The 20,119-nt window shown below is 52.5% G+C and overlaps 1 protein-coding gene across 2 annotated transcripts in view; it reads left to right on the top strand.

Annotated features, from left to right (window-relative positions):
• Nucleotides 1-1,262: 1,262 nt before the first annotated feature.
• EPHA10 (EPH receptor A10) overlaps nt 1,263-20,119 on the top strand; it is a 31,882-nt gene continuing 13,025 nt past the window's right edge. The window contains exons 1-5 of one of the 2 annotated variants that reach the window (XM_085559817.1): nt 1,263-1,385; nt 2,416-2,480; nt 3,681-4,350; nt 11,572-11,727; nt 15,552-15,893. In XM_085559817.1, the coding sequence (XP_085415943.1) occupies nt 1,301-1,385; nt 2,416-2,480; nt 3,681-4,350; nt 11,572-11,727; nt 15,552-15,893 (1,318 nt within the window). In that variant the 5' untranslated portion in view covers nt 1,263-1,300. The remainder of the gene's footprint in view (nt 1,386-2,415; nt 2,481-3,680; nt 4,351-11,571; nt 11,728-15,551; nt 15,894-20,119) is intronic. The other variant, XM_085559818.1, reaches the window with a different exon arrangement.

Genomic DNA, 20,119 nt, shown 5'->3' with positions numbered 1-20,119 from the left:
GGGGGCATTCAGCCTGACTAAACTCTGCAGGAACCTGCAAGACCTACAATTAGTAATAATTAAACCTCGTTGAGTTTCTTTCCCGATGCAGGAGGCAAATACCTTGGCTTTGGTGAGCCAAGAATTGAAGAATCGTTTCCCCCAGAGCAGGCACCCCCGCAGCCACAGCACTGTCCTGGGTGTCTGGCAGGACTCTCCCTGCCTGGGCTGCCGTTCCTGGCGTTTCTGTCTGGGCATTTCTGCTTTCACAGCAGCTGCTGGGCTTGGCGGACCTCGACATAAAGCCGGGAATGAAATTTCAAGACAGAAAGGCAGGAGAGAGGGCTGGACAAAACCGACATTCCTGTGCATCTCCTGCAGGCCAGGGCAGGGATGCGACTGCCCGGGGCTGCAGGAAGGAGCTTCCAACCCTGCGAACATCCCCTGGGCGTGAGGGGCAAACGCCGCTGGGTGCGGCCGCAGCACCTCGCTGGCGGCGTGCCCTGGGCAGCACTGCCCGCGGCGCGGAGCTCAGCGCGGCCGCCGCTCCCTCAGGGGCCGGTGAGGGAGCCCGGTGAGCGAGCCAGCCCGGTGACCCGAGCCCGGTGAGCGAGCCAAGTGATGGAGCCCGGTGAGCCAGCCCGGTGAGCGGGTTCGGTGAGTCTGCCCGGTGACGGAGCCCGGAGACTGAGCCAGCCCGGTGAGGGAGACCGGTGAGGGAGCCAGCCCGGTGAGCCAAGCCCGCTGAGCGAGCCCGGTGACGGAGCCCGGTGAGCGAGCCCGGTGACGGAGCCCGGTGAGAGCCCAGTGAGCCAGCCCGGTGAGGGAGACCGGTGATTCAAGCCCGATGAGCGAGCCCGGAGACGGAGCCCGGTGAGCGAGCCCAGTGAGCCAGCCCGGTGACGGAGCCCGGTGACGGAGCCTGGTGACAGAGCCCGAGCCCGGTGACGGAGCCCGGTGAGGGAACCGGAGCCCGGTGACGGAGCCCGGTGAGGGAACCGGAGCCCGGTGACAGAGCCCGGTGAGGGAACCCGAGCCCGGTGACCGAGCCTGGTGACGGAGCCCGGTGAGGGAACCCGAGCCCGAGCCCGGTGACCGAGCCCGGCGAGCCATCCCGAGCCCTCAGCCGGGCCGCCCTCCCTCAGCCGGCTCCCGCCCGGCCGCCCGCCCGCCCTGGCCCCGCCCCCTCCCGCCCCTCCCCTGCCGCCCATTGGCTGCTCGGGCCGAGGCCCCGCCCCGGCGGCGGCGGTTGGCGCGCAGCGGCGGGGGCGGGGCGCGGCGCGGAGCGCGGCGGCGGCGCGGGGCGCGGAGTCGCGGCGCCATGGAGACGGCGCTGCCGCTGCCGCTGCTGCCGCTGCTGCTGCTGCTGCTGCTGCCCGTGCTGCCCCGCGCCGCCGCCGAGCAGGGTGAGCTGGGCAAGGCGGCGGCGCCTCCCGGTGCTCCGGCGCCTCCCGGTTCTTCGCCGCTCCCGCGCCGTGTCCCCGGTGCTCCGTCACCGCCGTGTCCCCCGTGCCCGGCTGCCTCGGCGCGTGGTGTGGCCGCATCGGCCCCGACTTTGGTTGTGCTGCGCGTTGCGGTACCGGGAGCGGTCGCTCCGGGGCTGGCCGGACGGGTTGTGCGGCGGATGTGCCGCAGCTGTCCGGGGCGCGGAGATCTGCCGGAGGAGCGGGAGAGAACGGACGGGTTGAGTGACCGGGTCAGCCCGGGGCGTCCCGGTCCCCGCGATCACCGGAGGCACGAGGCACCGCGCTGGCAGTACCGTGACAGGGAGACGGTTCGAGCCCCGGGGTCCGTGTTCGCGGAGATTGCGCTGCCACGGACGGACCCCACTGGTCCCGGAGGCGAGAAGAGTGTCCCGGAGCATCCCGGAGCGCTCCGGGCGGAACGGTGCTCAGGGATGTGCCCGCCGGGATGCGCCGCCGCACCCCTTGTTCCCGGTGTCTCAACCTGCCGGTCGGGAGCTGTGGCTGTTTGCTGGTTGTGGAACGGTGGTGAAGCTGTGAACTGAGGGAAATAGCTCTTCCTGTCAAAGGCAGAATTGGCTGTTTGGTGGAAAAAGGGTGTTGTTTGCCAGGGAAATCCCTCTTTCAAAGCAGCTGCTGGTGCCTTTCAATTCCAGCATCTGCACGCTGTGGGCATGGTACAGTGGCAGTGTTGTTTGTGGTGTCCGAGGAATCGTCCCCGGGGTTGCAAATCGTTAGGGCATTGATCAGACACCTGCGAGGTTGTTCTGGGTGTGCAGGGACAGCTTCGTGGCGCTTGGTGCTCACACGGTGATACCATGGCTGGTGGAGCCGGGCTGGGAGCTGCTCCCGGGAGACCTGGCACAGCACGGCACTAACCTTCCCAATGCAAGGACTTGGTGGGTTTTACCAGCATTTTTTTGCCAGCATTTCCTGTGTCAGTGGTTTTCCTAACATGCTGTCTTCCTGGCAGTTGTCCTGCTGGACTCCAAGGAATCGCAGGCGGAGCTGGGCTGGACCTCACACCCATCGAACGGGGTAAGCATGGGGGTGGGACTGTCCCTCTGGAGAGAGTGAAAGGGTCTGTCAGCTTCTTGGTGCTCAGCAGCATTTGAAGTCTTGCTTTATGAGAGCTTTGCTTCCCTCAGAGCTGGGGTAGGGCTGGCAGCCACGGGACCTCCTCATTCAAGGTCGATGGGTAGCTTGGCATGATCAGTGCCAGGAGCCCCTGGGAGCAGAGCGAGGTCCCTCCTCAGAAGGGATTTTACACTGCTAAAACAAGCCAATAAACACTGGCTACTTAAGGCTTTGTGTTGTGGTTCTCACACCAGCATGAGCACCAAGGGTCAGTCAAGCCCTGGGAATCCGAGGGCTGTGGCTGGGAAGGTCACTGGGAGCTGTGGCATGAAACATTTATTTCATCAGCCCCCGGCTTTGCTGCTGCTGTTGGTCTAAAGGCACTTTCAGTAAGCTTGGAGTTGTGCTCCTTGCAGCTTTGGGTTCCTTTTCCTGAATGGAAACAAAGCATTCAGAGGGAAGAGCGATAGATCCTGGTGTCATCTGTGTGCCACAGCTGTTTGTTTGCAGAAGAAACTCTGTTCTGAGTCTGTTTTGACTGTTTTGCATAAATTTACCCCCAGAAAGAACTGCTTTGGGAAATTGCCAGGTCGTCGTTCAGGCTGTGAGGGTTGAATCATCATTTCACTGATCAGAATCTCTGCTGATAGCTTTGGGGAAACACTGTTTCACTTTCAGTCGGAAAATTTGTCCTGTTGTAGCTAAAACTTCTCCTGGAAGAGAAGCTGCCGCTGTTCATTAAGGCATTTGACATCCTCGAGTGATGGTGTGACTGGTGTCACATCTCCCTAGAGATGGATTTCTTGGAAATCTTGGATTTCTCTCAGTGGCCCAACCCCATCCAGGGTTACACTGGTAGCACTGTGTGGATGCACCTTCCCAGGGACAGAAAATCTGAGGAGTGCGTGGGAGATGAAGGCTCTGGCTCCTCAGCAGATGATGTGTCCAGAATCAGGCTTTGTTTTCCAAGATCTGCTGCCACTGCTGCCTTTCTGGTTGCATTTTCACATTTGCGCCTCAGCGGAGAGCTCAGGTGTCAGGTTTGGTGGGCTGGGGACCTGCAGCATAATGGCCTGTGGTGGGGAGGCTTGTGGTAGTGACATTGATGCTGTTGGTGTCAATCTGCTGGGGCAGCTCCCGAGCTTTGTGTTTTGTCCCCAGTGGGAGGAGATCAGCGGTGTGGATGAAACCAACAAGCCCATACGCACGTACCAGGTCTGCAACGTCATGGAGCCCAACCAGAACAACTGGCTGCAGACAGGCTGGATCGCCAGGCGTGACGGCCAGAGGATCTTCATTGAGCTGAAGTTCACCCTGAGGGACTGCAACAGCATCCCTGGGGTGACGAGCACTTGCAAGGAGACTTTCAACTTGTACTACGTGGAGTCTGACTCCGACCTGGGCCGGAGCGTGCGTGAGAGCAAGCACACCAAGATCGACACCATCGCCGCTGACGAGAGCTTCACGCAGGGAGACCTGGGCGAGCGCAAGATGAAGCTGAACACTGAGCTCAGGGAGATTGGGCACCTGAGCAAGAGAGGCTTCCACCTGGGCTTCCAGGACGTGGGCGCCTGTGTGGCTCTGGTCTCCGTGCGGGTTTATTACAAGAAGTGTCTCAGCACCGTGCAGAACTTGGCCATGTTCCCAGACACGGTGGCAGAGACGGCCTTTGTGACGCTGGTGGAAGTGAAGGGCACTTGTGTTGCCCATGCTGAGGTGGATGTGGATAACCCCCCTCGGATGCACTGCAGCGCAGAGGGCGAGTGGCTGGTCCCCATAGGGAAATGCATGTGCAGCCCTGGCTTTGAGGAGAAGGACGGGGGATGCAGAGGTAAAAGTGGCCATTGGTGGCCTGGCAGTTTCTGCTTGTGTCAGTCCATGCTGCTGCCAGACTTCTCTGGTGCCTGAGCACAGTTTGGACAAGTGGAATTGTCTTGTGTCAGCAATATGTTTGTTTGGGTGGTGGCAGCTCCCCAGTGAACCACCAGAGGTGTGTTTGGAGGGTGGCAGTTGGAGGGCATGGGGCTGTTCTGCAGCATGGTGCTGGCTGGGGAGACGTGTCAGAGCTCTGGATGCTGTCAGGCATTCCCACAGCTTTATCTGCAATGTTAAAATTACTCTAGAACATTAATATCCCTATTGATACGCTTTGGACATGGTTTATTAATTTGGTGACTTTACAGCTCACAAGGTTATGTTTAAGGGCAGCTGCAAAAATGGATGTACCCTCTGCATCCCACTAACAAACCTGGGGCTCTGACCACTTCCATCTCCCTTTCAAAGGCAGGTGAGAGCCAGGTGTGGGATGCTGGCTGTCTGCTCTTCCTCAGAGCGTGAAGCCTCTGAATGGAGAGAGTTGCTGGGCTAATACCACCCCCAGGCACATTCTTGCCAGCTGGAACCTGGGAGAGGGGGTGTGTTCTTCAGTAAAACACGTCTGAAAAGACCCTTTGATACCCATGCCTTTGCTACCTTGGATGTCTTCCTTTTCACCTCAAAAACAGACCTAGAGGAAAACAGCTAAGTAAGTCCCAGGCAGGTGGAGTTCCCCCACGCTGGAGGCAGGTGGTGCAGTAGGAGAGTGAGCTTCCTGCCCTTCAGGAGCACCTCCAGGCTTTTCACTGTGCTGATGGTGCTGCCTCCTCCAGGTGGTGAGATGCCCTTCCCATTGCTCTGGGCAGTGGCTTCTCCTTAAGAAGACCTTATTAAAGCTATCAAATTGAAATCTCAGTGCTGTTGATTGCTTCAGTGGCTGCATGGCAGCTTGCCATGCTTTCCACATCTGTTTGGAGTGGGGATTTACATAGTGAGTCCCAGAAGGCTTTTGCTAATGTTTCAGGTTTCTCTGTGTTGAGTTTAAATAATTCATATTCTCTGAGGAAAAATATTTGAAGTAATTTAATGGACATAATTAAGTTTCTCTCCCCTCTCACAGAAAGCAGGTCATTAGTCATTCTCTGTGGAGCAGCGTCTGATGTCTGGTCAAATACCAGAAAATAGTTTTTAAGGGTTGAAAGTTTTGGGTTTGTTTGCAGCCCTACATTAGCATAGTGCTAAGTGAATATATTTAAAAAATTTCTGATGAAAGGTGCCAGGGCTGTGGAAATTCTTCAATGAGGATAAAAGCCCTTGAGCTGGAGGTAGGTGGGTGCTTTGGGAGTTTGGGGGTGCTAAACCAACCAGGAGATGGCACAATACACCTGGCTCCACCACTGTGGTCCTGTGCTGGTGGCTTTGGAGGGCTCAGAGGGTGCAAGTCCTGCTGGCCCATGAAACTTCTTGGCCACAGTCTCTGTTGTAGCTCTTGTGGGCCTGAGAGGTCTGGGTGGTGGACTGGGGGTGGTGGGGGCTTTGTTGCTGCTGGTGTGTGTGGGGTGGCATGGGGGCCAGGGTGGTGGTGGCAGCAGCACGGTGGTGGTGGCAGCAGGACTACAGTGGTGGCAGCAGCACTGTGGTGGTGGCAGCAGGACTACAGTGGTGGCAGCAGCAGCACTGTGGTGGTGGCAGCAGGACCATGGTGGTGGCAGCAGGACCGTGGTGGTGGCAGCAGCAGCACTGTGGTGGTGGCAGCAGGACTGTGGTGGTGGCAGCAGAACTACACTGGTGGCAGCAGGACTGTGGTGGTGGCAGTAGGACCATGGTGGTGGCAACAGGACCATGGTGGTGGCAGCAGGACTGTGGTGGTGGCAGCAGGATTGTGGTGGTGGTGGCAGTAGGACTGTGGTGGTGGCAGCAGGACCATGGTGGCAGCAGCAGGATTGTGGTGGTGGCAGCAGCACTGTGGTGGTGGCAGCAGGATTGTGGTGGTGGTGGCAGCAGTACCATGGTGGTGGTGACAGTGCAGGATGCAGGAGATGAACTGGTGACGGTGTTTAACCTTGGTGGCAGAGCTGGTGTTCCTGTAACTATGATTTAAATACTGAAAACATCCAAGAGAAGGTTTGTGTCCTCACTCTGAAATTAGGAGAGGTGACAAAAAGGCCAATAGGATTTCTGACTCTGCTAATTCTGGCTGCAGGAAAGCTGAGTCTTTCCATGTCCATCCTCCTGTCCTGCACCACTGCTCCAGAGGCACCCCAGCAGCACTCCTGACAAGTTCCTGATGAATTGTTTTGGTCTTTGGTGGAGTGCAGCCATCTCTGGGGTGGGACTGCACAGCTTTAGTGTCTGTTTAACATCCACTCATGAAGAAGAGGAGAGTTTGTCACTGAAAATGCACTCAGACTGCTTGTCTTGTCTGATGTATCTCTGTAGCCAGATGCTGCTTTGTGCTTAGTCTGACCATAAAACCCATTCCCAGAAGATGCATGGCAGGCAATTGGGCAGTCCTGTGCTCTGGGGATGAGCCCTTGCCCATCCCTGTTTTATTTTCACTCGGCTTCTCAGCTTTGATGTCTTTTTGCCAATAATTTTGTCAGGTGTGAGCTGTAGCCCCTTTGTGCTGTTTGTTTTGTGGTGTGTAGCAATAGTTTTTGTGTAAATGAAGCCAGGATGGGGGGGATCTGCCTGACATTTTAATTCAAAATTGCCTCCTTCTGCTTCATCTTTTCTATCCAATCTCTAGTAATATCTGCAGGGAGAATTTCAACAAAGCTCAAGGTTAATATTTACCAGCCAGATTTGCTGCAAATGAGACAACTTAAACCAGACATTGCATGAACATGATGGAGGGCAGTTACCAAAAATAGCTGCCAGCCACTCTTCTTTGACAGAAACGTAAATTTGTGCTCTGGCAAAGTTTCCTCCTCGGTTCATTTTCCTCCTCTTCTGACAGCACTGGCAGGAGCCAGCTCTGCCCTGCTGCTGTGTCCCATGCTCTGCTGCCCCTCACCAGCACCTGGAGCCCTGCTTGGTCTGGTCAGTTATGGTCTAGTTAGTGTCCCTGTCCCTTGTCTACATGGGAATGACATCACTGGAAACAGTTTTAGAGTTGAAATAGTTTCTAGTGCTTTGTCAGGATTTTTAAATGACCTTTTAAAGAGATGAGTGGTGCTGCTTTTCTGGGAAGCAAAAGCTCGCATAGGAGGTGGCTTCAGTGACAGCCTTGTCCACAGGTGCTGTTTGAAATGGGGAACAACAGAAATTCCCCCTCCTTTTCTGCATCACTGGATGGATTTTTGAGCAGCATGTTGAATTCAACCTGCTATGGACAAGATACAAGGAAGATTTATTTGTATCTCTCTTAGGGAGAAAACGGAGGTTTAGGGTGGGAGTGGGATGTGGGGTAAGATGCTCTTCTGTCCATTGGATAGGTCCCACCACAGCATTGTGTCACTGCAGTGTCCTTAGGTGGAAAAGAAATAGTTCAATTGGAAGTTAGAGAAATTAAAAATAATAAATTACAATATTTTGTCATTTACTGCTAAGATACCTCCTGAAGCCTGAGGTCTCCTTTTCTGTTTAAATACAAAAAAGATGGATCCAAATGTACAGCACTTGGAGCTTTTGATTTGTTTCATCTTTTATACATTAGCTTACAAACCTGTAAGTGCTCCTGGAGTGTACTTTATTTGCTGACTGATGCTGGAGGATTATGCATACGTTTATTTTTCCTCCTGGGGCTCTGCAAGTTGCACAAAGCACCAGGTTTTGCTTTCATCACGGATGCAGCCACAGGCATCCCACAGCCAGCCCTGTTCTTGTTGCTGTGTGGAACTGGAGGAAATTCCAGAGGAATTCAGGAGCTGGGCACATTGAGGGGGGGTTGTGAGGTGGGATCAGCCGGGTGTTGGATGCTGCTGCCCACCAGCCACACGTGGAACAGCCATGTAAAACGAGCTCTCTTTCCAATCTCTCTGCAGTGATGCCCATCCTTGGAGGTGTTCATCATTTGGGATTGCACGTTACATTGCTGTTCACAGTGTGCCTGAAATAATGATGGCTTTGGAAGTCGTGACAGATCCAGACACAAATCGCTCCATGACATTTAATTTCAGAGCAAGCTACTCTGACAATTACAAGCATCACAAGTTGCTTGCAGAATTCCTGTGAGGTTAAGGTCATGGATATCTGGCTGCTGGATGAACGTGTTGGGTGGGCTGCTGAAATCCAGAGGGGATGTGTCTTGCCCACAGCTGAGGGGGTTTGTGTGAGCTAAAGTGCTCTGCAGGGTGCTGGAGAGGCAGGTCGGGCAGTCCTTCACCAGGAACTGCTTGGTGGATGCATTAGGGAGCTGAGAAAGACAACAGTGGATTGCACTTGGCTCAGCGGATGTGCCTGCTTCAGTGTGTCCTTGAGGAACATTCTGGCATAAATAGCAATGAGGTTCTGTCAGTCCTGGCTTGATTCATCAAATGCACTCTGTTAGATATTTCAAGACTGTCTTTCTTCTGGACTAAATCACTAAATTTAATTTCGGCTTTTAAGAGTTCGTTGTTGGGGATGCACAAGGATCTTGCCCTTGGACACTAGTTTTCATTTTAGTACTCCACAAATTATTTAACAAGGACAAAAATTACAGAGTAGCATTGTCTAGAGGGGTCAGAATTGCTGGCAGTGTGTTGGACCATAGGCTGTTTGTTGAAAACCAGTTATTAAAAACCTCCAAACTGTGTGGAAGACAAAGTGCTTTTGGATTCTCTGGGGTGCTGCAGCCCAACGTTCCCACGCTGGCAGACATGGAGCCGAGGTGAGAAGAGCCTGACTCAGTGCTTGCATTGATTGCTCCTCGTGCCGAGTGTCCCTCTCACACTGGCACAGGGGTTGCACACGATTGCTGTCCCTTCTCTGCCTGCAGTATTGATCACAGCTGGTGCAGTAAGACAAGGTGAGATCTCAAACTCAGTGTAGAGGGGGCAGGAGCCTCTCTGCTACCCAAGGACATTTTCCAGCAAGGCTCTTTGGCCAGCTCAGTGCCCCACTGGAACTCTGTTGTGTCAGTGATTTACACAAGGTGCCCTGTCTGGTTTGGGCAGCGTGTCCTTGTCCATGGGTACTGCCTGGCAGCATCTGTCCCTCCTTGGGGTTGCTGCCCCCTCCTTCCCCCTTTGCTGCCCTGAGGCACTTTGCAGCACTGATGAAATGTTTGGAACATAATAAACAGTGCCTTGATAATGGGATTTAGACAGATGGAGTAGGGCTGTGCCCGCCTGGTCCAGTGAGGGGTCAGCAGGAGCAAGAGCTCCTGTGAGAGATGCTTTGTGAACAACAGGGGTGAGATTGCAGGTTTGAGTGCTGCTCAGGGAGGGCTGGATGCAAGCCTAAGAGCTGGAGGGGGCCCAGTGCTCCCAGTCTGCCCTTTGCTGGGAGGGATTGGGATGGTCAGGCTGCTGGGGAGCCTCAGCCTGGGGTGCTGTCCTGGTTCCTGCTGTGGCACCCCCAGTGCTGCCTGTTTCCCCAGCTGCAGCTTTCCTAAAGAGCATTTTTATGAATGTCTTGTTCAACAGAGAAAAGTAACACACATTAAAGCAGATGAACTTTGTCAAATACAATTCCATGACCAAAACTGGAAAGGAATTGATTTTGGAAGACAACCGGGTTGTAGTGTTAATTATAAATGCCTGTATAGGCATTTTGAGTGAGGCTGCAGCTGTTATTAATTCATGCTGGCACACACAGTGCTGCTGCTGGGAGGGCTTCACTAGGAAGGGAAATGGAAAGCTGTCCTGTGCCACTGGAGTAGCAAACCATGCATTTTCTAGGTCTGCATCCTCAGGTGCCCCTGCTTTCCCTATGGCACAGGCTGGGAATGAGAGAGGACGTTGCTCTCTCTCAAAGACACCCGCTCTGACTGAGGAGCTGTGTCAGATGAGGTGGTAAGAGAAACCTTTCCCAAGGTTACTTCATGCTGGGTATTCAGCCAACCTGCCTCACAAGTCAGTACAGCTGATTCTGCTGCTGGTCTGGCAGTGTGCAAAGTGTTACCTTGAGGGGAATGTGCTCTTTCTGTCAGTGACAGGGATCAGGCACACTTGAGGAGCTTCTGTGGTCAGCAGTGGTGCAGCTGGAGAGAGGCAGTTGATCCATCTGACCCATCTGACTGCTTCTCTTTGGCTCTGGGACAATGAATTATTCAATTTTATTGTTTAATAATTTAGTTGTGGGAGCACCAGAGGACCAGAACAGGATAGAAAGCAGTGTACAAAAAAAGAGAATTTCATTCTATAAATTGATGACCTGATCCCCCATGAGCTGTCACATACCCACTGCAGAAATAAGCACTGTGAAATGACAGGGACACCTAAACCAGCTGGAGACCAAGAAAAACACTCGTAGGATGAGGTGGAAGAGGGTGGGAGTTTGTCTGAAAAAAGAAACAGAGACACACATATGATGCATCACATGTGTTGGGCACTTTTGTTCTTCTCAAGGACAACTTTTGGACAGACAAGGAAAAAAATTAGCAAGTAAAGCCCATGGCTCCTTGTGGGACACACTCACATGGGGTTGTGGTGCCTGCTCCTGGGACATGCAATCTGGGGCATTTTGTGTCATTATTAATGCCAGACACTTCTGTAAACTCACTTCTGGCTGTTAGAAAACAGGGTGGACTAGTCTGAAAGACACTGCTAATTGGAAATGTTTGGTTTCCTGCGATGAGATGTCAGATTTGTGTGACAGGCACATCTGAGGGATGGGGGTCTGGGTTTAGTGCTTGGATCCCATCATGTTTGTAAACAGGATTGATTTTCCTGTCATGTCTGATGCCCTGTGTGGTGGTCAATGCTGCCTAACTAAAGGAAAAAGCACACTCTGTCTCCATTCCAAGAATATGCTACTAGATCTGATTTGGTTTCTCAGCTCTAAAGAAGGAAATGTAAGTTTTGGGGGTAATTTTAACATTTGCTATTTTTTCCTGATTTATCTAGCACCCTAGATAAGGAGTGACATTTACTATGAAAGTCAGTCAGAGCTACAGAACCCAAATGGGTAGAACCAAGGGACATCTTTCATGCCAGGATCATGCAGGTGGCTCAGGGAAAGCAGCTTAGAGGGTGGCGTCTGCTGGCCAGGGGCAGCAAAGGAGGTTCCAGGAAACAGGGAAATGCAGTCATCAGACATGTCCCAGTTTGTCCTGTGCTGCTCTCTCCTTAACTCCCTCTCTCTCTTTCAGCTTGCCTGCCGGGGTTTTACAAGCTCTCCCTCCGCCTCCCTCTCTGTTCTCCATGCCCTGAGCACAGCTTCACGCACGAGGAAGCCTCCACGTTCTGTTTGTGCCAGACGAATTACTCCAGGTCTCCTTCAGACCCGCCATCTGCCTCCTGCACACGTAGGTCTGGCTGGAGCCCCGCAGCGAGGCAGCAGCCCAGGCTCTGGCTGTCCTGAGCACAGAGCAGGCAGTGCCCAGGCTGTCCCTGCCTGCTCTGTGTGTCACCTCGGGCTCTGTGTGTCACCTCTGGGGAGGGGATGTCTCGGGGTCTGGTGTTGGGATGACCCCAAGAGTGTAAAAGTCCTCGTTTCCCAGCCCGTGCCGCCAAAAAAGTCTGGATGCATAAGGTTGGCTTCTTGAGGTTGTTTATTTTTCCTTATCTATAACATTCTTTCTCTGACCTGCTGAGCTCTGTCTAGCAAGTCAGCCATGGCATTCTGTCCATCCTCTGAGATGGTGTTTACATTTTATACCAAAAACTACTATTTTTACAATAACATGCCAAAATCTATCACTTATGTTAGACAGTTTGTCTCTACCTTAAACCAATAGCAAAGTGTCACCATCACACCAAGACATTGAGGGCAAGAAGAAGGAGAAGTAGGCCAAAACACGTCCAAATCCCTCCATCTTGTCCCCCTGAACCCCATTCTGAAAAGCCCCAAAATTCTACTTTTTCACCCTGTGTTAATTCAACTACCACACTACTCAAACCCTTGTGGCTTATAATTCCTCATACAAAATTGACAGCTTTCCACAGGCTAAAATCGAAGCCACAGCTGTTTCTGACTTCATGCCAAGGTCTCTGAGCCCCCTGCCAGGGTCTGGAGGCAGCCAGGGCAGCCAGAGGGATGTGCTGGGTTCCCACAGGGCTGGAGGGGCTGTCCCTACAACCCAGAGCTCGCAGGCTGACGAGGCAGATGTGCAGCCAGGCTCGCAGACTCCCTGATAAACTGGGGCACGGTCACTTAGTCACTGTAGTTCACAGGTTTTAATTAAAAGGCATCTAGTTAATGGGACTGGACTCCAGCTGCTCTGGTGATGGATGCTGTCCAGCTGCCAGCACAGGCGTGAGGAACCCTGTGTCTCTGCAGTGTCTGACTGGGAGCGAGCTCCTGGGCCTGGTGCTGCTCAGGGAGGTGCTGGGTGCAGTCAGGGGCTCCTCATGCACACTGTGAGCTGTGGCTCGTGGTGCACACACATCCCTCCCTCCAGCTGGGACCCTCTGTCCCACTGTGGTGCACACACCAGTGCTTCCGTGTCCCCTCGTGCCACCCCTGGCTGTGTGTCGTGGTTTGACACTGGCGCAATGCCAGCGCCCCCATGAAAATGCAGCCCCTCAATTGAATGCTGTGAAATGCGATCAGGAAACAGAGTAGAGCAAGCCCAGCTTAATAACAAAAGGGAAAAAAAAAACCCTTTATTAAACTACTATTATGAAAGGAAAAAGAAAGGAAAAATACACACAAAATTCAAAACTAAAACCTTTCAAAACTTTCCTCCTCCCACCACCCAACTCTAACAAACCACAGTGAGACATATTTGGACCCTTAATCAAGTATTCACCCTTCAATATAATCAATACTAAGTCTATCAGGAGAAGAGGAGTCTCCCTTGCACCACAGACCCCCAGGAAACACAGCTGCCACCTCTTGTGTTTCAATATCCAAATTGACCTCTTCCTTCTGAGAAAATTCTTTTTTCATGTCAAACCACGACACTGTGGCTGTGCAGGACCGTGCCCTTGTGCTCTGCCCCCAGCCCTGCCCTGCTGCTCCCAGAGAGGACCTTTAGGTTTGTGATATGTTACTCTTTGAGCCAGGTCTTATGAGCTCTCAGAGAAACCCATCACACCTGAGATAGCTCAGCTACCCTGAACAGCATAAAATTAACAGGATGGCTTCTGAGATATTGTTGGAAACAGAAAAAGATTTAATAATAGGCAAAATAACAAAGCTCTTGCAGAGAAAAGCCTGAGCCAGGGGCAAGAGGTTCTTGCTCCTGCTAAAACATCCCACAAAAGCAATTATTTCCTTTGTTCTTTTACTTTTCTAGTGAATTGCCTAGGTGGGACCTCTTGGCCTCTGTCCAATTGGACAGCCCTGGGTCTGAGGTGAAGTCCAAGAGGTGCTATGAGGTGTCTTTGTACCGAATTGGGAGATAAACTTCTGGGCTTTCAATGCTGTTGAGGCAGGACAGGAATGAATATATTCTGTTCAGAAGGCGAGAGAACAGAACTCTGATTTATTTCAAAATGCATCACTCTTTTATACAGAGCTTCGTGCAGACCAGCTCCATTGGTCCTGAAGTGAAAACAGCTCACACTATTGGTGTGGAGTGAATGACGTACAGTAGCAAAACCTAACTATAAACAATGTGAACAAGAGAGATAAAAAAACCTTATTTACATTCTTTTCAGCACTTTCTCAGGCTTCTGCCTGGTTAGAAATTTTCCGTTTTCACTTTGACTGAATCTGAGATCTACAGGCTTTTTGCCTTTTTAAGCAGACATGTTACAGTGGCCTCAGGCTGTGCTTTTCCCCATTTCCAGGGACCCCTGTGACTCTGATCAGATAAACCTGGTCCCCTCCTTCCTGCCCTGATAGGGTTGGGAGAGAGCCAAAGAGCCCTCCCTGTCCAGAGCCTGGATAAACCCATGGCCCTTCCTGTTTGCCCTTTTCCCCCCTCTCTTTCCCCCCTCACCTCATAAAATAAAAAAGCTAGACAACCACATCAAAGTTAAAGCCTCTTTTAAATCTTTACCCATCTCCTGATGTTCCTCCCCTCAAGGCCTCGTATCTCTGGGCTAGCCTAATAATTTGGGGCTGAGAGAGCTAGGAACATCACAGACAAAGAATAATTTAGCCACTCCGTCAACAGGGAGTTGCACATTCCTACCTGTTTATCCCAACACTGTTGCCCTGATTCTTAAGATTTTCTAAAGCCTTCTGAGTTTACATTCTGTTAGAAAACTTTCTCACTCAATTTTCTATAAACAACATATTATTTTGCATTCCTTCATAGGGGTGGAGAAACTTAATATACTGGTAGTTTGTCCAATGTCTTTGGAGAGGTGGCCTATTCACTCTCCAATCCACTGTCACCTTTGGAAAAGTATAAAAGTTAGAGTCAGAAAATAAACCTTCTTCTTTACCTTGCAAACAGCAGTGGCCTTCATTGTGCTTTCACATGTCCTATAGCGTCAGAACCCCAGCCTGGTTCAGGGGTTCTGTGTGGTGGAAAAATCTCTCCTCCACCCCGAGCTTCCAAAGAAAGGCTCAGCAGTCTCTGTTGTTTGGTCTCAAGGCAGTTCATTGCAAGTTATCTAAAAGATTTTCTTCTGGGGCTGCTGTGGTTTGCTCAGAGCTCAGGCAGAGGCACACACACACCCTGACATCCTCTCTGACCCCGACTGCTTCTTCTCTCCCCGCCAGGGCTGCTGCTGTCTTTTATATGGTACATTACGTGTTACATGTTCACAGTTTTTCCCAATGCCTATTACCTATATTAAATGGTGCTTTTCTACTCTAAACCAACCTGTGAGTGCCAACATCACCAAGAACATGAAGGTAAGGAAGGAGAAAGAGGGAGGGCAGGGCAGGCCCAAATCCCTCAATTTTAAAACCTCTGACCCCCATGTACAAAGTAAAAACCCCCCTGTACAGGTGTTAAAACACCCTTGTGCGATACTAAAAAATTCTTCCCTCTACTTTGTGACTACTTCTACTATAATATCTAAACTTTTGTGACTTCTTGTTCTTCCTGCAAGGTTGGTAAATCATTCCATGGCTCAAACCCAAAATCACAGCTATTTCCAGCTGCCTGCCAGGGTCTCAAATGCTTCTGACCTGGGCCTGGAACCTCCAAAAATGTCTGAGGGGCATTCTGAGTTCCGACACTACAGCAACACCAACAGCTGCTCACAGACACTCTGTTGCTTGCAGGCCCCCCGTCAGCGCCGAGGAACCTGGTGTACAGCTTGCGGCAGTCGTCCCTGGTGCTGCGGTGGAGCGCGCCGGCCGACGCGGGCGGCCGCAGCGACCTGACCTACAGCCTGTGGTGCGGCCGGTGCCCGGCGGTGCCCGCGGGCCGCTGCCAGCACTGCGGCAGCAGCGTGGGCTTCGTGCCGCAGCAAACGGGGCTGGTGGAGCGCACGGTCACCCTGGTGAACCTCCTGCCTCACGTCAACTACACCATCCGCGTGCTGGCCCTCAACGGCGTCTCGGCCGTCAGCCCGCTGGCCGGCCAGCAGTACGCCGAGGTCACCGTGTCCACCGGCCACGCGGGTACGTGCCACGCACGGGCAGGGCACGCGGCTTCGGGCCCCGGGGCTGCTTTGCTCTGGCACGTCAGCTCTGGGGTGCTGGGGTGTGCTGTGTCAGCTCTGGAGTGTGCTGTGTGAGCCCTGGGGTGTGCTGTGTGAGCCCTGGCATGTGCTTTGTCAGCTCTGGGGTGTTTGGGTGTGCTTTGTTAGCTCTGGGGTGTGCTTTGTCATCTCTGGGGTGTGCTTTGTCAGCTCTGGGTCATTCTTTGTCAGCTCTGGGGTGTTGGGGTGTGCTTTGTCAGCTCTGGGGTGTGCTGTGTGAGCCCTGGGGTGTGCTGTGTGAGCTCTGGGGTGTGCTTTGTCAGCTCTGGGGTGTTTGGGTGTGCTTTTTTAGCCCTGGGGTGTGCTTTGTCATCTCTGGGGTGTGCTTTGTCAGCTCTGGGGTGTTGGGGTGTGCTGTGTCAGCTCTGGGGTGTTGAGGTGTGCTCTGTCAGCTCTGGGGTGTAGGGTGTGTTTTCTCAGCTCTGGGGTGTTGGGGTGTGCTTTGTCAGCTTTGGGGTGTGCTTTGTCAATTCTGGGGTGTGCTGTCTCATCTCTGGGGTGTGCTTTGTCATCTCTGGGGTGTTGGGGTGTGCTGTGTCAGCTCTGGGGTTTGCTTTGTCAGCTTTGGGGTGTGCTTTGTAAGCTCTGGGGTGTGCTCTCTCATTTCTGGGGTGCAGGGGTGTGCTGTCTCATCTCTGGGGTGTGCTTTGTAAGCTCTGGGGTATAGGATGTGTTCTGTCATTCTGGGGTGCAGGGGTGTGCTCTCTCATCTCTGGGGTGCAGGGGTGTGCTCTCTCATCTCTGGGGTGCAGGGTGTGCTGTCTCATCTCTGGGGTGTGCTTTGTAAGCTCTGGGGTATAGGATGTGTTCTGTCATTCTGGGGTGCAGGGGTGTGCTGTCTCATCTCTGGGGTGTGCTTTGTAAGCTCTGGGGTATAGAATGTGTTCTCTCATCTCTGGGGTGCAGGGGTGTGCTGTCTCATCTCTGGGGTGCAGGTGTCTGCTCTGCAGTCGGGGTTTTGGTGGCTTTCCTGCTGGGAGGACACAGAGTCTGCAGGTGGTGTGGTCACCGTCTGGGGCTGGGCGGTTCCTGCTCCGTTTGTTCTGGGGGCACAGATGTATTTGTCCTTAGGTGTGGCAGAGGGGCAGATGAACACTGGCCCATGGCACTCTCAGAGGGTTCCAGTTGGTGCTGTTGGGATGCAAGGGTGAGCATGCTGATACCTGAACTTTGAAGGGAGAAGTTTGCTCTGCGATCTGGCTGCAGTTTGAGTTTACAAATCATAAGAAAAAAACCCTTTGATGAAGCAACATTTCCAGCCCATTCATAAAAAAGCCCTCCTTAAAAAAAATAATTCAAATGTTGGCTATCTTTCAGAAACAAAAAAAAAAATTTATTTCCTCTCTTTATCCTGTGCTGGTCTGTGACACAATTCTTACTGTAATTGTCCCCTTCCATTTCCAGTTTGGCATTCTTGTTCCCTCGGGTAAGGGAAGTGAGTGCCCATGCCTGTGGACAGATCCCTGAGCAGAGGGGTTGGCTGAGGAGTCCCTCCTCAGCTGTTGTCTGTGCCAAAGGACAGTCAGGTCCCTCCTCTGCTGTTGGCTGTGCTGAAGGACAGTCAGCTCTGGCTTGTCATGTCCTTGTCCGTTCCTCTGTGGTTACATTATTAATTTGCATGAAAACCCTTTCCCAAGCCACCGTTAATGGAGACTGATGATCCTCAGGTACCTCTTGGCAGGAAGTGGCCCAACAATTTCATCTGAAGAGATTAAACTTTGATCTTGTTATAAATAATTTTCCCACCGCTTGATCAAATGGTTTTGGAGACGTTGTTGCTGTCTCTTCCCTCATACCATAGTCCCTGTGGCTCCATTGGGGGATGCTGTGCTGCAGACTGCTCCTCAGCAGAGGTGTCATTCCTCATTAGGATCTTTGCTGTTCAAGGATGGATTTAGCTCTGGGAAGGTCTTCTGCCTCCTGAGCTCAGGCCAGGAGGACAGAGAGCAGGCTGGGCTGTGGTGAGCTTAGAGAGATCTGATCACAAGGCTTTCCTCCAGCCTGGTGCAGGCAGAGGTGCTCTGGAGGTCCCACCTTGCCTGGCCCCCAGGTCTGAGCTGGGCCAGCTGTGGGCAGTGAGTGCCCCATTCCCCTAGGGAGCAAAGCAGCAAGTCAGTGATGCCAGCCCACGCCTTGGCTGCTAAGAGCAGCTTTTCCCCTGGGGAAGGGGGAAATCTCAGCCCCTTACTTGATACCGTGTACTCCTGGGGGAACTGAAATGCACGTCAAGAATGTGGATAATTAATCCTGTAACCTGTTCAAAATCAATGTCTCTTGTTGAGCTGTCAAGTCTCCAGATGCAGATGGTGGCTCAGAATTAGCCAAGCAGCTGAGGCTCAGGAGTTTCTTGGACCACTGACAGTTTTTATTGGTGAGGGTGTCCCCTCCCGGGCAGTGCCAGGCCAGGGCTGCCCTGTCAGCAGTGCCCTGCTTCCTCTTGCCTTTGCACTGTTGGCAAGGGGTGGCAGTGATGGTTAACCCTACCAAAGAAGGGTTAATGCCTACCAAAGAAGGGGAGAAGGTTGTCTCCTGAGGGAGTGGCTGCAGAGCTGGGTTGGTCTGTAAGACCCCACAGTGAGGAGGGGACCCTGCGTGGGCAGGACACGGAGCCACAGCTGGCAGGGACAGCGTGGGGAGCTGCTCCTGGGAGCACATGGCTTCTTGGAGTCCTGACTCTGCAGCCCCTTGTCACTGGAGCCCACCACAGAAGTGCTGGATGGGGCCAGAGGTCAAGAGGAAGGAGATTTGGGGGTGCCTGGGCAGCAGTGCCTTCCATGGTGGCTGCCAGGCTGTGCTCTCAGAAGGTGCTTGCAGCAGCAGGGGAGCTCTGTCTGCTGCTAAGAGGAAAAACTAAACAAGAAACAAGACTCTATTTAGCTGTCAGATCCTGCTCCTCTAATCCAGCTCTGAGTGCAGCTCTGTGCTGCCCTTCCCCTCCAGCAGTCACCTGAGGGAATTGTCCATCGTTCCTCGTAATTGCAGTGAAAAGAAGAGATGCAATTTAGTCTGTAGGTGGCAAAATTAATACTGTGTTTTTTCTAATCTGTCCCCAGCATGGGACTAAATAAAAGTGTTTGAGGAGTGAGGGGAGCTGTTTGCCTGCAGGAGTGGAGCTGCATTAGCCATGTAAATGTGCACTCCAGGCCACTGTCATTTGTATTCCCGGCAGGAATACAAGGCTCCTGCCTTAAAGAGCTTTTAAATCTGCTGCTGATTAATAATACAACCAGTGCCAGAATGCATCCCCCTTCCTGAGGCTGGAGAAGGAGCTTGAGCTGGATTTGGTCCTCCAAAGTAGATTTGCCTGGGTGTGCCCAGGGCTGGTTCAGTCACCGTGGGGCAGTGGGGCTCCAGGATGAGCTGGCTCTGGGGCAAATGTCTGAGCTCCTGGGGTCTTTGCCCTGGAAGGGCTGCTTGCCCTGGTGGGCAGCTCCTCTGCTTTGGAATGGAGATCTCTGAGGTGTGTTCTGTGTTGGGGTGTTAGGAACTGGTGAGGGAGAGGAGAGGTGGCTCTGTCTGGCACGAGCAGGGGTGTTTGGTGTCCCTTGCAGCTTTGGATGCAGCGAGTTGTTCTGGGCAGGGACACGGTGCCACGTGTGGTTTTATGCCTGTTCTGCTGCTACGCTGGTTAATCAACAGGAGAAAACCCACGTACAGAGGAATGGAGTTCAGAAAATCAGGCAGAGTGGTGAATAATTTAATGTTTGCTTTTTTGAATAGAGGCAATGATAGGAGAGCTTAAAATATTGATGGGAAACACATTTTTTTTTTCACAGTGTGAAATGCTTTATAGCCCGTGTGATTTTCTTTAATGTTTTTTAAACATGTTTGAGGCTGGCACCTGCTTTTCTGTCATGTACCATGGGCTCTGCTCTAAAGCACATCCCAGAGTGAGTAGGATTTTTCCTGATGACTTTGTTAACAGTCAGGACCACACATTCAGGTCTCTCCAGTCCATTTCCAGGATTCAGAGATACAGGAGGGCAGCTGTGTGATATTTTATTGATGGGGATCATATAACAACACAGTAAGGAGCACTTAGCTTATCTTCCAGGAGCAGGACCCCAGGCAGGTGTTGGGGGATAATGTTTGACTCTGTCCCACACCCTGGGGTGGGTCACAGCAGAGGGAGCTGTGTGTGGACAC

The sequence above is a fragment of the Lonchura striata genome, chromosome 23 (genome assembly GCF_050655825.1).
Source record: "Lonchura striata isolate lonStrDom1 chromosome 23, ASM5065582v1, whole genome shotgun sequence".
NCBI lineage: Eukaryota > Metazoa > Chordata > Aves > Passeriformes > Estrildidae > Lonchura > Lonchura striata.
This window is presented reverse-complemented; position numbering and strand designations above follow the sequence as displayed.